Source organism: Grampus griseus, assembly GCF_964374135.1.
Source record: "Grampus griseus genome assembly, chromosome: 5".
NCBI lineage: Eukaryota > Metazoa > Chordata > Mammalia > Artiodactyla > Delphinidae > Grampus > Grampus griseus.
In genome coordinates, this window is record NC_138998.1 from 26,024,287 (window position 1) to 26,044,986 (window position 20,700).

General features: G+C 33.5%; 1 protein-coding gene across 1 annotated transcript in view; it reads right to left on the reverse strand.

The window, feature by feature from the left end:
* Positions 1 to 483: 483 nt before the first annotated feature.
* SLC25A36 (solute carrier family 25 member 36) overlaps positions 484 to 20,700 on the reverse strand; it is a 40,854-nt gene continuing 20,637 nt past the window's right edge. The window contains exons 3-7 of the mRNA XM_082654517.1: positions 19,846 to 19,923; positions 17,654 to 17,754; positions 9,586 to 9,652; positions 6,423 to 6,712; positions 484 to 4,385 (exon numbers count right to left, since the gene is read on the reverse strand). Of these exons, the coding sequence (XP_082510643.1) occupies positions 4,192 to 4,385; positions 6,423 to 6,712; positions 9,586 to 9,652; positions 17,654 to 17,754; positions 19,846 to 19,923 (730 nt within the window). The 3' untranslated portion in view covers positions 484 to 4,191. The remainder of the gene's footprint in view (positions 4,386 to 6,422; positions 6,713 to 9,585; positions 9,653 to 17,653; positions 17,755 to 19,845; positions 19,924 to 20,700) is intronic.

Consider the following 20,700-nt stretch of genomic DNA (forward strand, 5'->3'; position numbering starts at 1 on the left):
TGGATTCAGTTGGTTATTATAACAAGTTTCCAGCTCTTTACCTTTAATATTCTTAGCTTTCCCAAAGGCTGAAATTAAAACAAAAGCTCCTACTGTTAAAAAAAAATTACAAGCTAGGGAGGAATCAATCAAATAACCTAATCAGGCTCCAATTTCTCAAATATTCTTTGCAAATTAGATATTTTGATACATGAAATGTCCTGGATTTACAGATCAACAAACCTGTGGAAAATATGCAAGAAAAGAAATTTCTTCCTGAACTATGAGGGAGTGGGAGTATTTGACCTTTCAATTCCTAGAGGTATCTATCACTAGGTCTAGCAGGTAGGACCCTAACACTTAACTTGAAAAAAATGGCCATGCACTTTTGTTCTACACATTAATCCTAAGAAAGTACGATTACATTCTCACCATACCAGAGTATTAGGATACATTATAGAAAAACTGAAAAATGAACACTGGATTTTCATATGCATATTTTAATTTTTGGAATTTTAACAATTCAAATAAAATTCAGCTAGTTAACATAAATACAGAGTAAATGCACATAATTTACAGCCACATACAGGAATTCAATAGCAAACGTCACATAAATGGTCAAAGGATATCAACTCTTTGAAGTTGATTATTTAGCTATGACTGACAGGTCATAATTTAATGGTTCACATATGCAGGGGTACACATTCAAAATGTTTATTAACACAAAAACTGAGTAAAACTAGAATTTTCAGTTTCTAAAAGGAGTAGCATAAAAAGCAGAGTGTAGATTGAGAAATATAAGGGCACAATGGAGATTTGTGTGGGCCGAAAGTTAGTATATTGTATTAAATACTTTTATATAGTTAAAATCCCCTTCCAATTTAAATCATTTAGAAACATCTATATTCTTAGGAATGTTAAAGTCATGATCAATACTAGAGGAGAAAAAGGCTGAACTATTATTTACCAGCCCCAAAGGGGTCCCTATACTGCTAACAGTCCAGGCAGAAAAGCGTGTAAACAACAAAAGACAGCACGAACAACGCTGGAAGGGTAAAGGATAAACTGATTCCTAGCACTTAAGTCCTTCAAGATCAAATCAGTATTTGTAGTGATCTAAAACAAAATCTAAAAATGGTGACGTATTTATACTCCAGTAAAGAGTAAACACGCATTATTCTTAACAACCCAAACTCAGCTGGTCCTCATAGAATAATGCTATTCCACAATGGGCATTTGGTTTTAGGAGACAAAAGTCTGGATTAAATAATTTAATGATATTCTCTCTTGGTGTCAGAGTTAAAAAATCAATTGCTTTAGGGTTCCATCTAGTAAGATTGGTTCCACGAAATTACATACATAAGGAAAACCAAGACAAAAGCTTTGGTGATACAGTTTTTTCCCTGGATTTAAAAGCACTGTATGGTACCCCACAATCACAGGTTGATCATTCTCAGATTTTTGACTTTGAAATCTAGTAAACTGTTTCTGTAAGCCACAAGTACCAGAGTTCCTATCTGCTGCTCTATGAGTATGTTCTTTCAGTATGTACCGCTTTAACCTGAAAAGTTCAATTTTCTGAGACAATTCTCCAATAAAAGTACATACCAATTTGAAGAGTGCTGACTACCTCTACACTAGAAATAAAAAGCTATCTGATAGAAAACAGATGAAAATAAAACAGTTTAAAAAAGAAGTCCAATGGTTTTTAAGTGTTTTTCTTTTTTTCTTTTTAAACGTTTGCATCAATTAAAAAAAAATCTCCAAAGAAATGTTTCAAAGACAAACTTTATGTACAATTTTTATATAAAGTTTTCTTTTTAAATTATCTTTGTCATACATAAACTACGGCAGATTGTACTTTGGGGGGAAAAAACAAAATAAACTTCATTGCTCCTTTCCAGTTGTCGCACAAAGAAACAAAGTCTGAGACTCTAAGATCTTTTCCTTCCAGCACGTAAATATATTCACTTTTAAAAGCTGAAAAAAATGCACAAAAGGGTCAATACAAATACAAACAGGAATAGAATACGAGTTCATCCTTGAAGGACACTTGTTATGAATTTGCTACAACTAGATAAGATGTTCCTTAGCTGCTGGTTTTTATATCATTCTTAATCATTTGTGGGGTATTCAGATCACTAAGATTAGAGAGTCTCTGTCTGACATTCAATACAACTAATGTTTACAGATCTTCACAAGGCAAATTGCACTGTATTAGGCAGGATAAGTGGCACATGAAAATGAAAACACTATATGTTGACACTTTCTTTACAGATTTAAGTTACAAACCCCATTACTGTTTGTTTTTGGGGGTGGGGGGCATGTTCCTCACAATATATGTCAAAGCTGAAATTCACCATAAAAGGTGTTAATAATCCCAAAGGTAATGAAACTGAATTTGCCTTTGGTCTCCAAAGAGATTGGAATATTTTAAATTCCAATCGAAGCACCTCAAAAACATCCAGTTACTGTTGATTGCAAGGAAGTTAAGGTGTAGGAATTTAAGAGGGCACTGTGTCTCACTGGTGACAGTGGAGAAAGCTTGCAATGACATGCTATGATTTTTTTATATGTTAGGGGCACTACAGTGTACATAAGAATACTTAAAACATTTATAGTAAAGATCTCCAAAATATACCTAAATCCCAGAAAAATGTTATGAACACTGTTTCTGCCTAATACATAACCAATACTTAAAAAAAGTAATCTTGGGAATTCTCTCCTACTCTCACCCTCCCCCCCAAAAGGCCACAAAGTGCATTCACAAAAAGTCATTCTTAAGATAAAGCCATTGCACAAAATGTACAGTTCATGTATACTGAAATGACTACCACACTGGAGTTTAATTGTGTAAGTTTCATACACCAGTATAGCAACATCCATAAGCGAAAAGTCTTTTAATTGAATTACAGTAAATATCTTCGTAAGGGCCATACATATAATACATTTAAAGTATTAAAAGTTGAACTCAACAGCAAGCAGTTGAACTCAACAGCAAAATGTAAAAGCTATATCCTGTTAACACGCTTAATCTGAATTAACTTGAATCTTTCTATGATTTACCATTCAAGAAATTCGGATGGAATAAATTCCTTGTCCAAAGCAGTTTGTTCATTTATAAAACTAAGTTAATTAGGATCATTACCTGCCCAATCAGATTGCAGAGGGCCCTTCGTCTATAATGTTTATGCTGCCCCAGGTATTTATAACATCATCTTAAAAAAAGAAAACACCTTGTAAGGACAAAGCTAAAAATTACCATTTTCTCTACTAAATAAATACAATGTATGCAGAGCTTCTGGAAATAATTCAAAGGTTCAAATTCTTAATGTGAAACCAAATAGAGAAACATTCAGAAGCAGTAAATTTTTTCCATTTTAAGAAAATGATACCTAGGTATGGCAGGGGATAATTCAAGTTCATAATTAATTAGTCACTGAAAAGACACTGCATTCATTCATGTATCATTAGGTTAGAAAAGATAAGAGGACATGCTCAAGTTACTGAAATGGCCAAGAATCAACATTCTACTGGTTGTGTCCCAAACTATTACCATTTGAGTTGATACATTAACAAACAATTTAAGTGTTCACATTATGCTAAACATAAAGCACCTGTGAGCAGTGGAAACCAAAACATTTTTAAAGCTAAAAATAAACACATGTTTAGACACTACTTCATTTGTCGTCAAAAACAGTGACTACTAATCCCAAATGATTAACTTTAAAATATAGTGCCAGATCCTCTCAAGGAAATGCGAAAATACTATCACTGTTTTCAATTTTATAGGAATTATGCAGAAGTTAGAAATTTATGACTGGCAATACTATCTTTGGATAGTTATACAGTTACAGATGGCTCTGTCTAGAAAACTGGAAAAGTGCTCATGGAATAAACACTATACTCTGATTGCCATAAATCAACAAAATGCCAACTGTGTCCTGTGGACATGGTAGAGAAAATGGCAATTTTGAAGAACGAGCGCTTCTAAAGGCTTTTTCTTGGAGGCAGCCAAGGTTTTTTTTCACATTACTAAAAAGACTAAGTAATGTGGTTATGATTACTTTAATTCCTACAACCAAACTTCCACTTAGGTATAGTTCCATGTTCCCACACTATTTTCCTTCTGTCCACCAAGCTGGCTTCGGTACTCCATGGTCCACTGTATCTTTTGGTCTTCCCTCTTTATAGTACAGCAGCCTGGTGGTGCTATCCGTTGAGCAGGTAGACCACTAATTCATAGGTGGCCATCATAATGGCTGTGTTTGGAATCTGTCTCACCAGATGAGTTGTCAGACCACGGTAAAGAGACCCATAGCCTTCTTCTTGAACAAGCAAAGACAGTGTCTGAAAAAAGGATCTATATTTTGTTCCCTCCTCACGCAGTCTTGTTCTTACAACTTCTGTATGGGAAAAAAATAAAGTCATTTTATTTAAAAACCAGTGTGATATCTTTATACCCCTCCTAATATTGGACAAATCCCATTTATCAGACTGTAAGTGTAAGCTCAGGATAAATGAGGAGTAATTTTTAATGTGCAACTTATTGAAACTAGTTACCATAGCCATGTCTTTCACCAATCTCCTAAGCTAGCTGGCTAAAATCACATATACTAATTATAAAATTTCATAGGTTCCTGAATGGTAAAAGACAGAATAAACAAAAATATCAGCTGTATACTGGATATAGATAAAAGGGAGAATAGATGTGATAAATAAAGGTAAAGTTGGAAAGAGAATAGAGGTGGTATCAAAGATGAATACAAAAAGATACAGTGAGAAACAAGCAGGAAAGATTTTTAAGAAGTGGACATTGCAATGAAAAAGTAGAATTATTAATTTATTCACAATGGTCCACATATACCAACATGAAATTTCATGTGGACGAGTCTGAAAATGCTTGAAATACTAGTTAGGGTCAGCTAAAAGGCCACATCTGGGAAGCAACCAGGCAAAAATCATAAACCTTTAGAGCTGTAAAGGATCTTAAAGGTTAGTCTAATTTTTCATTTTAAAAGGTAAAGAAAGAAATGGGGGCTACTAAGAAGTTTTAGTCAGCTGAAGGCAGAGGCTGGGACAAGAATTAAGAGTTTCAACCGAAGAATCTGTTCTTTCCACGCCCATTATTTTTCAAACTTTTTCAACACAATGCTCCTGATGGGCCTGAGGGAAATGGCTGAAAGTAACTTTCACTGCAAATGTTAACATTTGAAATCTCCTACGTCCTGTCTTAAATATTCATGTCATTTATATATTTCACTCCAAAATACTGTTTATAAACTGTACCTCTTCTTATAATGATATCATCTCACTTGAAGAGACAGGGTGCTTGCAACTCCAAAACCCTCTCTCTCTCTCACCTGAGCAGGTCACCGTCCCATAGGAGGCCAGAACCTACCCAATGCTGCTGGTACTGTCCTCTTTTGATTTCTCTTAAAGAAGTCAGGAATGGCCCTCAGGAAACTGGAGGTAAGCTGACAGTCCCATTTTGTTCAAGAGTTGTTTTTATTCATAAATTACGTTTTAGAGCAAATACTCATTTTCTAGCTATTTCATTTTTCCTGACAGAGCTTTAATCACATAGCCTTAGCTTTACAAACGTGACTGTAAACATTAATCAGCATAACAAAAGCGAAGCACTTAGATGAAAAACCCAAACCAAACTAAACCCTCAAACATACCAAAATCAAAGTTTACACTTTAACAAAACAACAAAAATGTTACAAAAAAACCCTCAGCGTGTTACAGAGAAATTCTTAAGTGGTCTTCTTAGTTATTAATGAAAAAGGCTAATATTATAAAACTTAAAAAACAGAAGTTTTAAAAATCATTAATATATACTTATTTGCCAACATGAAACAATACAAAATAACTTGGTCTTTGGGATTACAGACTTCAATTCAAATTTGAGCTCCACCACTGGGTAATTAAGCTATGTGACCTTGAGCAAGTTACTTAATCTTAACATTTCTGGTTTCCCATCTGAAAATGAAAACAATTCTGGTTATGTTCTGGCATTATCTCTAGACTTATAAGTACTCTGCACGATATTTGTGCAGATTAGCAATAATGTATACTGTATATATGTATGTAGTAATAAAGTATCTAGTATGGCACCTACATCCATACTTTTTTAAAAAACAGAAACTTGCCCAAGTCACCTGGCTGGAATCTGACTCTAGGCTGAAATCTGACTGTCCAGAGCCCATGCCTAATTGCCACCATGCTACTATAGCATACCTGCACTGACCTATTAAAACAGCCTTATGTGACTCATACAGGTTTAATCCCATTACGGTTAACCCATTACGGTTAACTGTATTTAGTTATACTGTAATTCAGTAAAATTATAAATACTCTAATAAGTTGGCCATTGGCTGGGGTGGGAAAATATTTCTGATTTAACAGAAGATTACTCATGTACATTCAAGTCCTCTTACCATGTGGATATGCTATAGTTGTGGCACACGTTTTTGAGGTGGCAGCAGCTAGCATCATTCCCACAAAATCTGATGCTTCTTTTACAGACTCTTCTTCATTTTCCATTGTAGAAGCAATCTTATATTCCAGTAGTTTTTGCTTAATACTTTCATAAATAACAAAATGGATAACAGTCTCGGATATGCCAGCATATGAAGCAGACATGCCCCTATAAAATCCTCTAAGTCCATCTGTCTGATACACTTTACGGACACACTCAAAAGCGCCCATTCGCTTTTCCCCACGGTTCCTGAAAAGCAAAAGGGAAAAACCTTATTAACAAAAATAAAGTAGTATAGGTTTTTAAATAAAGTAAATGAAATATATAGAAATATGCCACTCTACTAAGGAATAACCCTCTTTAATTCATGAGGAAGTAAAATCAGAATTTTAAAACATTCATTTTAGATTTCCTATTCTTCTGTCCCAAATTTGTCATACTAGACAGGTAACATAGTTTATTTTACTGAATGCAAAATAACTACTTTGAATCTTCAGTTTCATTGAAGTCTGACTGTATGAATAAGCAACAAAATCCACTGTGACTGTGTTCAAACACACTGTGACTGCAGCTCAAGATAAAAACAGAACAAAATAAACAAAAACCCCTCACATTATATTAAATGTAGTTCTAAGTAAGCTGAGTCTTTTCGCATTTAATAATATATAAAAAGAATGACTGGGACTTCCCTGGTGGTGCAGTAGTTAAGAATCTGCCTGCCAATGCAGGGGACACGGGTTCAAGCCCTGGTTGGGGAAGATCCCACATGCCGCGGAGCAACTAAGCCCGTGCGCCACAACTACTGAGCCTGCACTCTAAAGCCCGCGAGCCACAACTACTGAGCCCGTGTGCCGCAACCACTGAAGCCCTCGAGCCTAGAGCCCGTGCTCCACAACAAGAGAAGCCACCACAATGAGAAGCCCGCACACTGCAACAAAGAGTAGCCCCTGCTCGCTGCAACGAGGGAAAGCCTGAACACTGCAACAAAGACCCAATACAGGGGAAAAAAAAAAAAAAAAGACTGAGACACCAATGATAATAGAATATCACAAAGCAAGGAGTATAATTAGGCTAATTTCTCTGTACCTGGGGGATTCTTCCAAGCCCACCCAGTTCTTCCCCAAAAGTGACTGGGTGACTTTAAATCAAATTTCCTATGATCCTTTGAAGGTAATGGCCATATCTTTCACCTCAGTAAATACTGAATGAGGACTTCTACAGTTATCAAGTATTTATGAAGCACTGTGCCCAAGAAAACTTTCTTAGTGCTACTTAAGGGTGCAGCATCTACTCTTTTACAAGTATATAATTTTGAGTTTGTAAAAATATTTACTACCTTCATCATGATTCCCCCAATACAACTTTATCTGTAAGAAATGGGTTTAAATGCCACCCACCGGAAAAGAAATAGAAAACTTAACTATTTATAAATTATATACAACTGGATAACATAACAAAATAAAATCACAACTAAGACACCTACCTGATAACCTACAGATTCCTCCAATTTTATAAACTAATAATTGTCTTGAATCAATGACTATCCTCAACTAATGGTACTGAATAAATAGCTTCTCAGTTGAATGATCCATGCAACCAACTGTAATTAGTTTCTGCTGTCATATCCTTTCTTACAAGGAAGTCAAGGGCTGTGAGTCCTCAAGGTCAATATGCAAACACATCAGCCCTGTTCTTGATCTGTGCTGTAAGGGAGCGTCCTCAAATCAACCTTTCACTACTACCCCAGCCCCATCCCATTTCCCCACCCCTAAGCCTAGGAAATTGTGCTGGCTTGATTATTATTTTTTTCACTTACAACATTAAAGAGATTTAATCCATGCTTTTCTGGGATCACCTACAATCCACCCTATAGCATACTGAAGCATGCCCCTGGTAGTTTATCACAGTACAGTAGGGACTGGCATCTCACACTTTTTAACCTCTGGGTTGGCTTACCTACCATTACCTTTCAGATCTCTGGCTTTAGGAGATAAACTCTGAGTCCTGCTGCAACACTTAACATTTCATTAAAAATTATTCTAGATGAAACAAGAATTAGACACTGCTTTTCAAGTCTCCAAATAGCATACAATTCCACATGACAGGATGTGGAAAACAGAGCTTTAAGCAGGCATAATTGTTAATGATTTCTTAGATCAGTTTTATTTATAATCTATGATATCTACACTAGACTTCCCAAACCCTAAAATATAAAAAACAGTGAAAATTGTTATACACAGTCTACTCCAGACTGAAAGGCTAAACAGTTTCAAAACTATCAACGTGATTATTATTATTATAATACATCAGATAAGGTCATTGCTCTACTTAGAAGTGTTACTTTTTCCCTGTCCTCCATTCTGAAGGCCAACAGGAGTTGAGATGGCAGGACTCTAAGCCACACTGCTTCTATCTTTGTCTCAGCTGCCAGAACACATCAAAGGCCCTAAACTTAGGATATGTGAGATTTGCACTATTGCCTCTGGTTAAAAATGGGCTCAAAAAACCATCCCTTGACTATTCCATTTAAAGTTGGTCCCAACTGTTTCCTGGGATATCTCTAGAACCTACCAGTACCTGCTCATTATAGATATATTGAATGAATGATCCTGCTGCTATAAAGTGGCTGGCGGTAACAGATGAAGTCCATGAATACACAAGAGCTAAAATCCACGCCAGAACGCTCTGGGTACAAGGTTCATGAGTTTGAGCAATGATCCTTAAAGACTCAGTCTAGACTCATTGATCATGTTGTTTATTTAGGTGTCAGGAGGCCGATTATAATCACACATGGAGTGAATGAAAGTATCACAGCTCGGGCTAGATTAATAAGTCATTTTTCTTTCTTCTTCCTTTACTGAAAAACACAGTGTACAATATACTTTCCTTCCTAGAAACTGTTATACTGCCTACTATTAATGTCACTTTTGCCTCTGATGGTGCAGCCAAGTTTTAAAACCAAACAAAAAAACCAAACCAAAAAACAAAACAAAAAAAATCAGCAGCAAATGAGGGGAAAAAATGTTTAGATACCTGGCACTGAGATCTCATTGATACAAATTTATAGAAGAAATTTAGTTGAAGCCAACTTTAACAAATTTTGTTTTAATGAATTAACATACCTTGCATCAAGCTGTAACCGAGTCTTTATAAGCCAAATGGGGTTGGTCGCTGTGATTGCGGTAAAACCTAAACAAACATGTTTAAAATGAACTCTGGTAAAAATTAAGAACACACTATTAACTTCAAGATTTTAAAAACTATATAAATCTATATTAAAGAAAATAAATATTTAAACTATCAAATGATGTATGCTTTACACTTTTATTTTACAAATCCATTCAACCATGAACATTTGTACTTTTTATTTCCAAATCAGTCTCAAATTCTGACCATAACTAAAAGATTCTTTTAAGAGCAAAATATGATTATATATAAACTCCTCTTCCAACATATTCAGAATATCCTATGGGTGGCACTCTACTCTCTAAATTCAGAAACCCATTTCTACAAAGAAACATAGAAATCTTGTGTATTTTAGGGCTTTTTTGCATGCAAACTCTACAATAGCTACTTGGGGTCCAACTAAATCACAAACCACTATGTTCAAAATGGAGTCTACATAAACGTCAGCATTTACCAATATCTGATCTTAAGTTGATTGTACAACAGAAAGAATTGTTGTTTGGCCTTGTGAATACTTTATATAAGCACACAATTACTAATACTCTTAAAATAATGGTATCACAGAGATAAGGGTTCTGTTAGGGTTAATAGGACAGATCTATTTTTCATCCACTTAAAAACATACAAAAACTTAAAAGTTCAAAAAGTTACAAATCAGAACTTCCCTCTTACTTTTATAGACACTGAAGAGAGAAACTTAAAGTAGAAGGTAGTTCTATCTTACTTTAAAACTAAAGTACTATGTATTAACTATCAAGAAGGGTGGTCCCCTAAGATGGCTCATTCCAGGTAGTAAAGTAAGATCTCTGGAACAGTATGTTTCTAGGCTAGTGCATATCTTTTACTTGCTATCTTCCTAGTGCTGTGGGAAAATAGCAGCACATGAAACGCAATCTTGATGATGGAAATTTATGAAGATTGCTTCATCTATACAAAACAGGATTTTCATATAATACTTGTGAACACTTAAGATCACTACACAAACTTGATATAACTTACATCAACCTACATTTATTCATTTGGCCTTTAAATTCAGTGAAAACTTACATGCAGAAATGTCTAAGGATCTTAATTTTAAATACTTGCTATCAAATACTAGTGGGTCAAGCACATTATTTTTAGAAAGGTTTTGAAATATAACCAGCACACTTAATATTAGTAAAGTACTTTCAGGAACAAAAATGCTGTGGTACACTTAGGAGTAATTTGTTTTTTTAGTTAACATATAGTGGAGAACTAATCATAAACCTTTTTTCGCTTTCAAAGTTAGTATGGGTATATCTACAAAGGCAAAATAATTTTACTGAATTGTTTACAAAGTAGAATTTAGTCTCACAGGTTCTTTTCCCTTCTATAATGTCAGATAATTTAGCCAACTCAAATTTTACTCCCTTAATCCACTATATTAATACTGTGGAAACAGCCAGATGTTTCACAAACAGATGCTCAGACTGACTCTATTATGAAGCAAAATAACTGAAATAAGTTTGGTTTAATAACTCCTTCAATAATTTTGTAATGATTATATAGTCTCCATTTCTCAAGTGCTTTTAATACTACATACATACATAATATAAAACTAGGAAGGGACCAACAATTTTGTAAGCATCAGCCAGTACTAAAATAATAAAAATTTAATGTGTTGGACAGGGTGTCAGGAAGATGTTTCAAATAAAAAGTTCTTTTCATGCATATATTCTTGATAAAAGGAAAGAGAAGAAAAATATGAAACCAGATCAGTTTAAATATTTTGTTTGGAAAAGATTTTTCTTGCATGTTGGCTTAACTGAGAATAAAGTTATGGAGTTCAATTTTTTTTTCTCTTGAATCCCATTCTTCTCAGTGAAAATGTTAAACTAAAGATATTCAAATTATATTCTAAAGCAAATGTGCACCTGACATCAGAATTCTGGTCATAAGCCTAATTTAATGATTCTTTATTTTAAACTTAAATATGTGCATTAGCTAAATGTTTATACAGTAATATTAGGAGTTTATTAGTAAAAAGCTGCTCAGCAGCACAAACCAACAAAACACTCTGCGTTACTCACAATGGTTTTTATTAATTATTATGTGGAAATTTTAGGAAAAAACCATTTGCTTTTTATTAAATTTTGAAAGCCTAAAACTGGGAATGCTTATATCCAACTTTTAAAAAAGCAGTCTGTCTAGGTAAAAATCTCATTCAATTTATTATACTTTACTTGAAAAGAAGATGAGCATCAAAGCTTTTTTTTTAAAAAAAGTAAAAGTTCTATGTCTAAAAATATAAGCTCAGGACCCAAGCTTATTAACACTCTTCTAAGTCTCAAATTCCTCAATTAGAAGCTGAAAAAACCCCCATATGTGTAAACTTTAAAATATTACAACACATATTTATAAATATTACTAGGAATAAAATTTTAAATACCCATAATGCTGTGTACATGTTAATAAACTAAACAGGAAGCAAACAACAGGTATTTCTCACTTAACTAAAATTCATTTCCAGACACAGATTGACCTATGGAACATGACACATTAAAATTTAGGTAAGTGAGAGAATGTCATCATCTTATATCTATACAGCTTGTGCTTACTACAGTTGGGGCTCAACTCTCCCAGTAACAAGCTAGTTCTTAATAAAGACACTAGCCTAACTGCTAGCAAACCATTAAGTTAGACAAAAGAATCAAGGCATAATCCACAGGTTTTTAGCTATTGGTCCTTTACCAGTTCTGGTCCTTGGATTTTATGCTATTACATCCTCTTAACCAAAGACACTCTAAGTATAAACTTATGGAGACAGTATTAGGCTAATTAAATCTAGAAAAATATAATCTATTAATTCAAAACATGAAACAAGCAAGAAGAAATAAAAATTTATTACTAGCTTAGAATTATATATGGTAAGGCAGTCTGAAGTTGACAAACAGTCAAAGTTAAACATATCTTCCTACTCCTTTTAAGACAAACAAAGATGCTGGGGATGGTGCCCCTGAAATTTAGAAACTTCCTATTACTTTTTATTTTGACATTTAAATTTTGTGACATTTTGATAATATGCTATTTCATATTAATACTCTGAGCACCCCATTAAACATTAAAACTGATTTAGAAGTATATGAAGAATCTACCTGTAGGTTAAGAAGAATTAATGTTGCTGCTCCACAGTCAGTTAAAGCAAAATGGCAGTATACTGGCCATACTATTAGTAGTATAGTTAATAGTTTATTAGAAAGTTTAAAAAAACTTTTAAAATGCAATTTTTAAAGTTCTGTTTCATCTAATATTCCATCTGATAATGTAAACCAATTAAAAACCAGATTAACAGAAATCCTGGTTATAGTAAACTTGCTGAAAATGTCTATTTCATTAAGTGAGTGATACCTGTAGTATTGCATTTTCAGTACTTTTTATTTCAATTAACTTCTGTAAGAACAAAGCCCACCTAACCTTCTAAGAAAAATATACTAAAACTACTAAAAAAACCCCCCAAAAAACCTGATTAAAACAAACAAGATCCCATATATTCTTGTCCCATATTTGGAAAGTAACGGTAGGTATTAAGATCAATGTTTTTGTAAGAAAGTAGAAAGCCAAGTATCAACAGACAAGAGAATAGAAAGCACTGTATTAGACTTTTAAAACGTTATGCTAAGCGAAGAGAACTACTGTTTTTTCTAAAAGCTGTCGAACGGCATGATACCATTAATAGCCATGTAAATCTTAAATACTGCTAAGGAATTCTTTGGAGGTCAAGGCTACTATGGCCAAGCTAACGACCCCAAGCTTTTAGTACACGATGACTGAAAAGTTACCCAATTCTTCCTTCTAGAAGGAATATTATAAAGAAATCAGAATTAAAGTTTTATAAAATAGATAATGCACACACAAATTCAGGAAATAAAAATTCATTTCCCGCCTTCTATTAATTCCACAGCTATTATAAATTCCCAGGGTGTGTTTCTTATAACTAGAGGCTGCAAGAGATGCTCAGATCAGTACTCACGAGGTTTAAGTTAGTCCATATTTCTACAGGAAGTGACCTGCGGATGGGGAGCATGAGATGACACGATCTCACTCTTTTCTCGGGAGAAATGTACAGTAAATGCCTAAAATAGACACAGGCTTTTCTGTATCATAACAACAAGCAGTGACCTCATCAGAAACATGTGTACAAAATGAATCCCATTGGAAGGATTTGAGAAATATTTACTGTGAGATCTAACTTTTTGAAAATTTTAAGTTAAAAAAGAAAAAGAAAGGAATATAAGAATGGGCCATAATTTTTTTTAAAAAGTACCGAGTACTGAAAATTCTGCCATCTGTAGCAGTTTCAGAGTCCAAATACTTACCTAAAATAAGATCAATTTTGCCTTGAAGAAAAAATGCTAACCTTGTCAAAGGGGAATCTAAGAAAATATTTAGAGGGGATTATCATATCCCATTTTCCTACCATTCTACCATGCTCAGAGCTGAAATCACAATTTTCTATTCCTTAACAATCAGCCTACTTAGTAAAAAAAAACAAAAACAGGGGAGTTCCCTGGTGGCCCAATGGTTAGGACTCGACATATTCACTGCTGTGGGCCCAGGTTAAATCCTTGGTGGGGGAACTAAGATCCTGCAAGCTGCGCAGCATGGCCAAAAGAATTAAAATTAAAATCAATAAATCAATAAATAAAACAAAAATAGAAAATTCAAGTAACTTCATTTTGTAACTGTAATTTTTTTAAAAAAATAAAGTATAGGTGGCTACAATAGTACCTTTCACCTTTTGCACTATGATCAGTAATATTGCACATCCATTTTTATGAAATATTTTGGATTATTTTGTATTCAGTTTCTTGTGCTCTACAAAATAAAAAAACAGGAAGAATGTTTACATACAAACACACAAAACGTCTAGCCATCCATTTGGCTAAATAAACTGCCATGGACAAATTATTTAAAAGAATATTTTATAATGCAAGACAAAATTTCTACTTAATGAGTAAAAATTTAACCTTTAATAATAAGTCAAATAGAAAATGTATCCTGAAAAATAACAGTGAATGCTATAAGCAAATAAAACCCACTAGGTATGTAGTAAATGTTAAACAATTACATTGTTGGTATTGAAAAAGTTAAGCAATCACTGTGTGAATATATAATCCAATAAAAATCAGAATTCATTTCTTTTAAATCTGTACCGTTGTACAGAAAAGTATACACAACCCAGATAAAAACTTTTGAAAATTGGGAGTTACTATAAAGAAGAAATGTAATACTATATTTTTTTGTATACACGCCTGTGTCCAGGTGTATACAGAGGGATACGCAAATTCATTTTAACAAATACACACAGAAACTCTCAAGAAAATAAATACCCTCAATAGCTAAGACACACTTAGTCTGGCAAATGTCATACGGGGAGGGGGTGGGGGGAAGGCAGGTAAAACAGAGTCACCATTACTTGATTTGATTAAATAGCCTCACAACTGGAAAAAAATTTTTCAATGTATGAAAATTCATAGCTCAAATTGAGAGGTTTACAAATTCTTATACTATTCCCTTGAAATACTAAAACAAAAGAAAACAAGATGGCCTTTAAACAAACTGTCCTTTTAATTAAAAAGGTTTAGTATCTAAAACACTCAAGTTCATATTAATAAAATACAAACTGCAACTGAATTGAGGTTACTTGGAATAAAAACTACGTACAAGGTATGTTACTAAAGCTTAATGCATGTGCTACTTGATGTGGCAAAATCTTGCAGACACTATCATTAATGGTGTATTTTAGTGCATTTTTGACGATAAAGTGACAAGGTTAGCATTTTTTTTTGAACAGCCAGTTAAAAAACAAGTTTTCACATGACTGCCTCTAAGCACTTTGCATCCCCAATTCACATTTTGAAGATCTCTAAAAATTATCCTGAAGAAAAACCAATGCAGTCTGGTCTAGACTCTTACAAGAATGAAAGGAGCAAAAGGCTACCTTAAGTCTGCATGGGACCATTCAGTTTCACCAACCATGTAGCTATGTATAAAAACTGCAAAGCTAAATGTTATTGCTCATGAATAGTGCAAGGAAGCTCTGAAGGCATAGTTCCCAGAAAAATCTAACTGCAAACAAATGGAAGAAGTATTTTCAAATTACACAATAAATGAATAGCGCAAGACTCTCTGAACAAGTATAAGACTATCAATTTACCAAAATTCAAGAAATTCAAGTTGGGAAATAGTATCAATGTATAAATAAAAACTGAAAACTATGAGTTAACATTTGTACACATTTGAGAAAAAAAGTAGAAAATGGCAATTCCACTGAAATTCTCTGCAATGTGATACAAATATAGTAATAAATTCTGATTAGATATGCCAATGAAAAAAGATTTTCCAGTGGGAATTAAGATATTCTGAAACTCTAAATTTGTAATACTGAATATATAACTATCCTCAACTTAAAATAATTGCTTACCTACTTTCTTGGCATCAATTCTTTCAAAAAAGAAAGATTAACATTTCTTTACAATTTTCTGGGGTTAAGAAACAAAAACATGAACACTGGTAATCCAGAAATATATTCTTAAAGACCCTAATACAGTGGTTATGTAGTTTGAAATTAGCCACTAACTTTACACTCAAATTTATAGAGGGAAAAATCATATCTAGTTGTATTCAACATCTGTAAAAGTACATTAAAAAAAATTCTAGTTGTAACTAGATGATCTCTGTGGTATTAAAGAACTATTCTCAGAACATAAACCTATGTAGAGCAACCCACTCATTACAAGAATAAGGTAATGGAGATTCACATAAATTATCTAACTTGCCCAAGATCTCTCTTCATTGGTAAAGAGTATTTCACCACCTTGATCTTTAAAGCTTTACCTTCCAGCTTTAAAACTTCAATGAGTCAGTCAACAATTACTAAATATAAAAAGCCATGAAAATAATTTTTAAGGTACATGCTATTTATTATATGGCTATTGACCTTTCAGAAATTAGTATTTCAAACTTACTCTTAGTTCATTAAGTATGTGGTTGAAATTGATCCAATTTATTTCTAAACAGAAAATGGTTAACAGTTTAAGGCACTCATTATTAAGCATCTAATTGAAACTCAATATACTGATCAACAGTTGACAAAAGTAGTTATAATTTGCTTTATAAAGTCACAACATATTTTGGAAATATGAGACATGGTTAAATATAGAACAAATCTCAGAAAACTATACAGAATTTTTCTAATGAGAACCAAAGGTCATGGCTTTGTCTAACATGCAGGGCAGCAAATGATTCCAGAACCACACTAGTCAAACCAATCTTCCAGTTTATCTTTAAGGCAGTGCAGAGGCCCACGACTAGTTGTTTTAATTCAGAATCATATAGTCTCATCGATGATGATAGAAGAGTTCCTGGAAACATTTCTAGAGCAAGCATGTACACATATCTGGTACCTACATTTTGAGTGTTATCTTAGTGCGATTTATGTGGAATGATAAACATATTTTTCAATACATACGTTGCAATAACTCTGAATTATCAATAATATATCACTCACAAAAATTTCAGCATTTGAGCACAGGACAAAATGAATACTTTACCAAGAACTGCCGGCACATTTCAGACAGAAGCCAAAACATGCAGCAAAAAGGGAAAAGGCACTAACAGAAATTGAGGAGAAAAGAGTAAATTACAGCTCTGTAACTTGTAAGTGTAATTATGGTTGGATTCTTAAAACTGTTAAAAGTGATCACTAAATATTCAGTGTACTACACAAAACAATGTAAATATTATATTACCTGCATGCTATCACAAACTCCTAAATACCAAAATGCCAACTGACAAGATTTTACATATACCACCTAATCAAATTTACTGTATACTAATAAATGTAAAAATCATGTTTACAGATGCTAATCAATGAAAAGCACATTAACTGCCTTAACTTTACAAGGTTAAATTCATTAAAATTCAATATTAAGTCTCTAGGTGTCAGAAAATTTTTTGTCTTTTAATATCATATATTCATACCTGCCATTGCAGCTGAAATCATGTGTACCTGGGTAGAATCAGGATCAAATAAACCATTCAACTTTTCCTTGCAGTTTGAATAAGCAGCAAAGTATATTGCTCTAAAATAAAGATTTAAATTTTGTCAATAAGCATGTTGATTTAAGATTTAAGATTTAAAAGACATATAAATTGATCTTTATTATTCCAGAAATCTAAAAACATAATGCCTTAGTTTTTATTTACATTCTCATGTAACATCACATACATATTTCTTCATGAAGACCATGAAGTACTTTTTGTATCAACTCATTAAAGATAAAGCATCCTCAGATAGTCCTACCCCAATAATCCGACAGCAACTAACTGAAAAAGTATAAGACTTTGGCAGGCCTATGTAGTGTTAATAAGGCTAAGTTAAATACACTGAGTTAACTAAACGTGATATGAGTACTTTATGTTTTTTTGAAGAGAGGAAGGTAGAACTGACTCAAGTGATCAAAGTATATGTTAAACAATTTTGAGATACTGTGCTATATACCAATCTATACTACACAAAGAGTAGTTCACAGCACCCTTTAAAAGAACAATTGCAAAAGAAATCAGTCCCATCAGGTCAGATCTTGTTTCCTAACATTTGTAAACATCCCATTAAATTTGTAAATATTTTCCCTGTTAACTCATTGACTGTGACTTCATGCATCCCAACTACCTCCTCACTGTTGAGCTTTCCAGGCATGAGTTGCTTGCTGTATCAAATATCCTGCTATTGCCCAACAATCCTGATTATCTGTCCAATAAGGGGAAGAGTAAACAAACAAGTAAAAATGGGGAGAGTATCACTGCTGTGCTTTTTTAATGTGCTTAAGAAAAAAAGGAAGTTAATATGACTGAAAATGAAACATTCTACTTCACGAAAAAGAAAAAAAAAAAGGATACATTGAATGATACCAAATTAGCAAGGGGAATAAATAATGCATTACTAGAAATGAATAAGAAAAGAAAGCATCCTAATGAGAAAATGGGCAAGGAATATACATAGGTAATTCACAGGAGATACAAATGACAAATAATTACAAGAAGGAGGACATGAAAGCAACAAAATAAAACAAATGTATATTTTTAAAAAAACAGTGAAAAATCATGTTTAGTCTATTTGACAAGTATTAAAAGACACGGATAGTAGCCAACCCTGGTAAAATGTGGATAAAGAGCAACTAATTCCCTATCTGAGAATAAAAAGATGGCATGCCTTTTCAGAAGGCAATTGAGCAATGTTCACTAAGTTTAAATGTTCATACGCCCTTTTATCCAGAAATTCTACTTTTCGGTAACTATCCTAAAGAAAAATACTTGCTTAAATACTCAAGGATAAAGGTACAGCTATGTTCACAAAACCATTGTTTTTAACAGCAAAAATCTGGAAATAAATCTAAAGGGTTATCAATAAGGGATCAGTCATACTATACAATTTTTAAAAGCTTCACTTATTTTCATGGAGAAAGCTTCAAAACAAATTTGGTGAAACATGATTCAATTTACGTAAATAATAATAAGTCTACATATTATGCATTTTATGTGCATAAGCCAGAAAAATTAATGGAAGACTATAACCAACTGCTTATCAATGGTGGTTATGTATGGGGAGGGAAGAGGAGTAACTGTGGAAAGGTGCACACGGTGAGAGGTGGTGGGTTTAAGGTAGTATGTCAAGCTTTACACTACACTTTTTTTAGTCTTTACAGTAAGAATGAAATTTTGGATCATTTTTAAAAAAGGAAGAGCCCATAAAAAGTTGAAACCCAATAAATAAGATATGGATCTACTACACTGTTTGAATACAGAGAGCTGGGTACACATTTTCACTCTGAATGTGAACTCTGCAGTGTTCTATCATGTGAACTCTGCAGTGTTCTATCATGGAAGAAGTCAATCTAAGATAAAAAGAAATCATAGAGAAAGGCCTTTTGGCCTTTCATCATATTAAGGCCTTCTTGGTTTTTTGAACTTGCAAAAACTGCTTCACAGTGATCTCACTAAGAGGTCCTCTGCACCTGCACACGGTACAATCTGCCTATCCTTTTAGATGGCTACTGATACCCATTTGTTATACCATAGTGCTTTATCTTGATTTCTTTTCAGGATCCCCCCTCATGAAGCTTGAAACAAGAAAGACTACCACAATTTGATTAACTTAAATGTATTTTTTTTACCTGGAAGGGGCCACCCCCACTAAATTGGGGCCTAATCCTCTAAACAGGGAACGAGGCCCTTCTTTTTCCAAGATCACCCTGAAAGAGAAAAATATTATTTAGAAAGAAATGTCCTTCAAAGTGTGGTACTTTATTTATATAGCAAATGTAGAGTCTAAATTCCCCATGTTTGCACTATAATATGTTATACTCTTGTCAGTGTTGCTCACTTACAAAAATCTGTTTTTCTTGACAAAGTATAAATTAATAATGATTGATAACAGATTTAGTAGCAATAATAAAAAGAACTCCTTTCAGATTCTTTCCTAAAAGTTTTCAAGACATAATTATCAATATAGATTTCTACATTTTCATATGATCATGCTACTCTTATCTTCAATCTCCTCCATTTTACTACCTTTACCAGCAAATTCAATTCCCAATTAGAAATGTAGTTCCCTCCTAGTATTTGAGGTCCTTTCCTTGATATTGGACAACTCCCTCATACTGCAGCATTATCTTATCCAACCATTCCAGTGAAATGCCATGGCAAAATTTATCACCCTAACATCCTTTAGGGTACTAAAATGGTTAGTCTGCTACTATTCCTTCCTCTACTTAGTTAACATTTACTATATTGAATAGGTACTGTATAAAGACTAAGCAGAGTAAGGAGACAGAAAAGAGGGTAAGGCCCCTGCCACTGAGAAGTTTGCTATCCAGTCGTGGAAAAAAGAATTATATTGAAATAAATAATTTAACAGACCATATCAATAAGCAAATACTATACAAGCTAGATATATATGCCCAGTAGGAAAAGGAACAGAGTCATGTCCAAGTCATGGAAGGCTTTCTGAAGGTGAGTTACTAAATGAA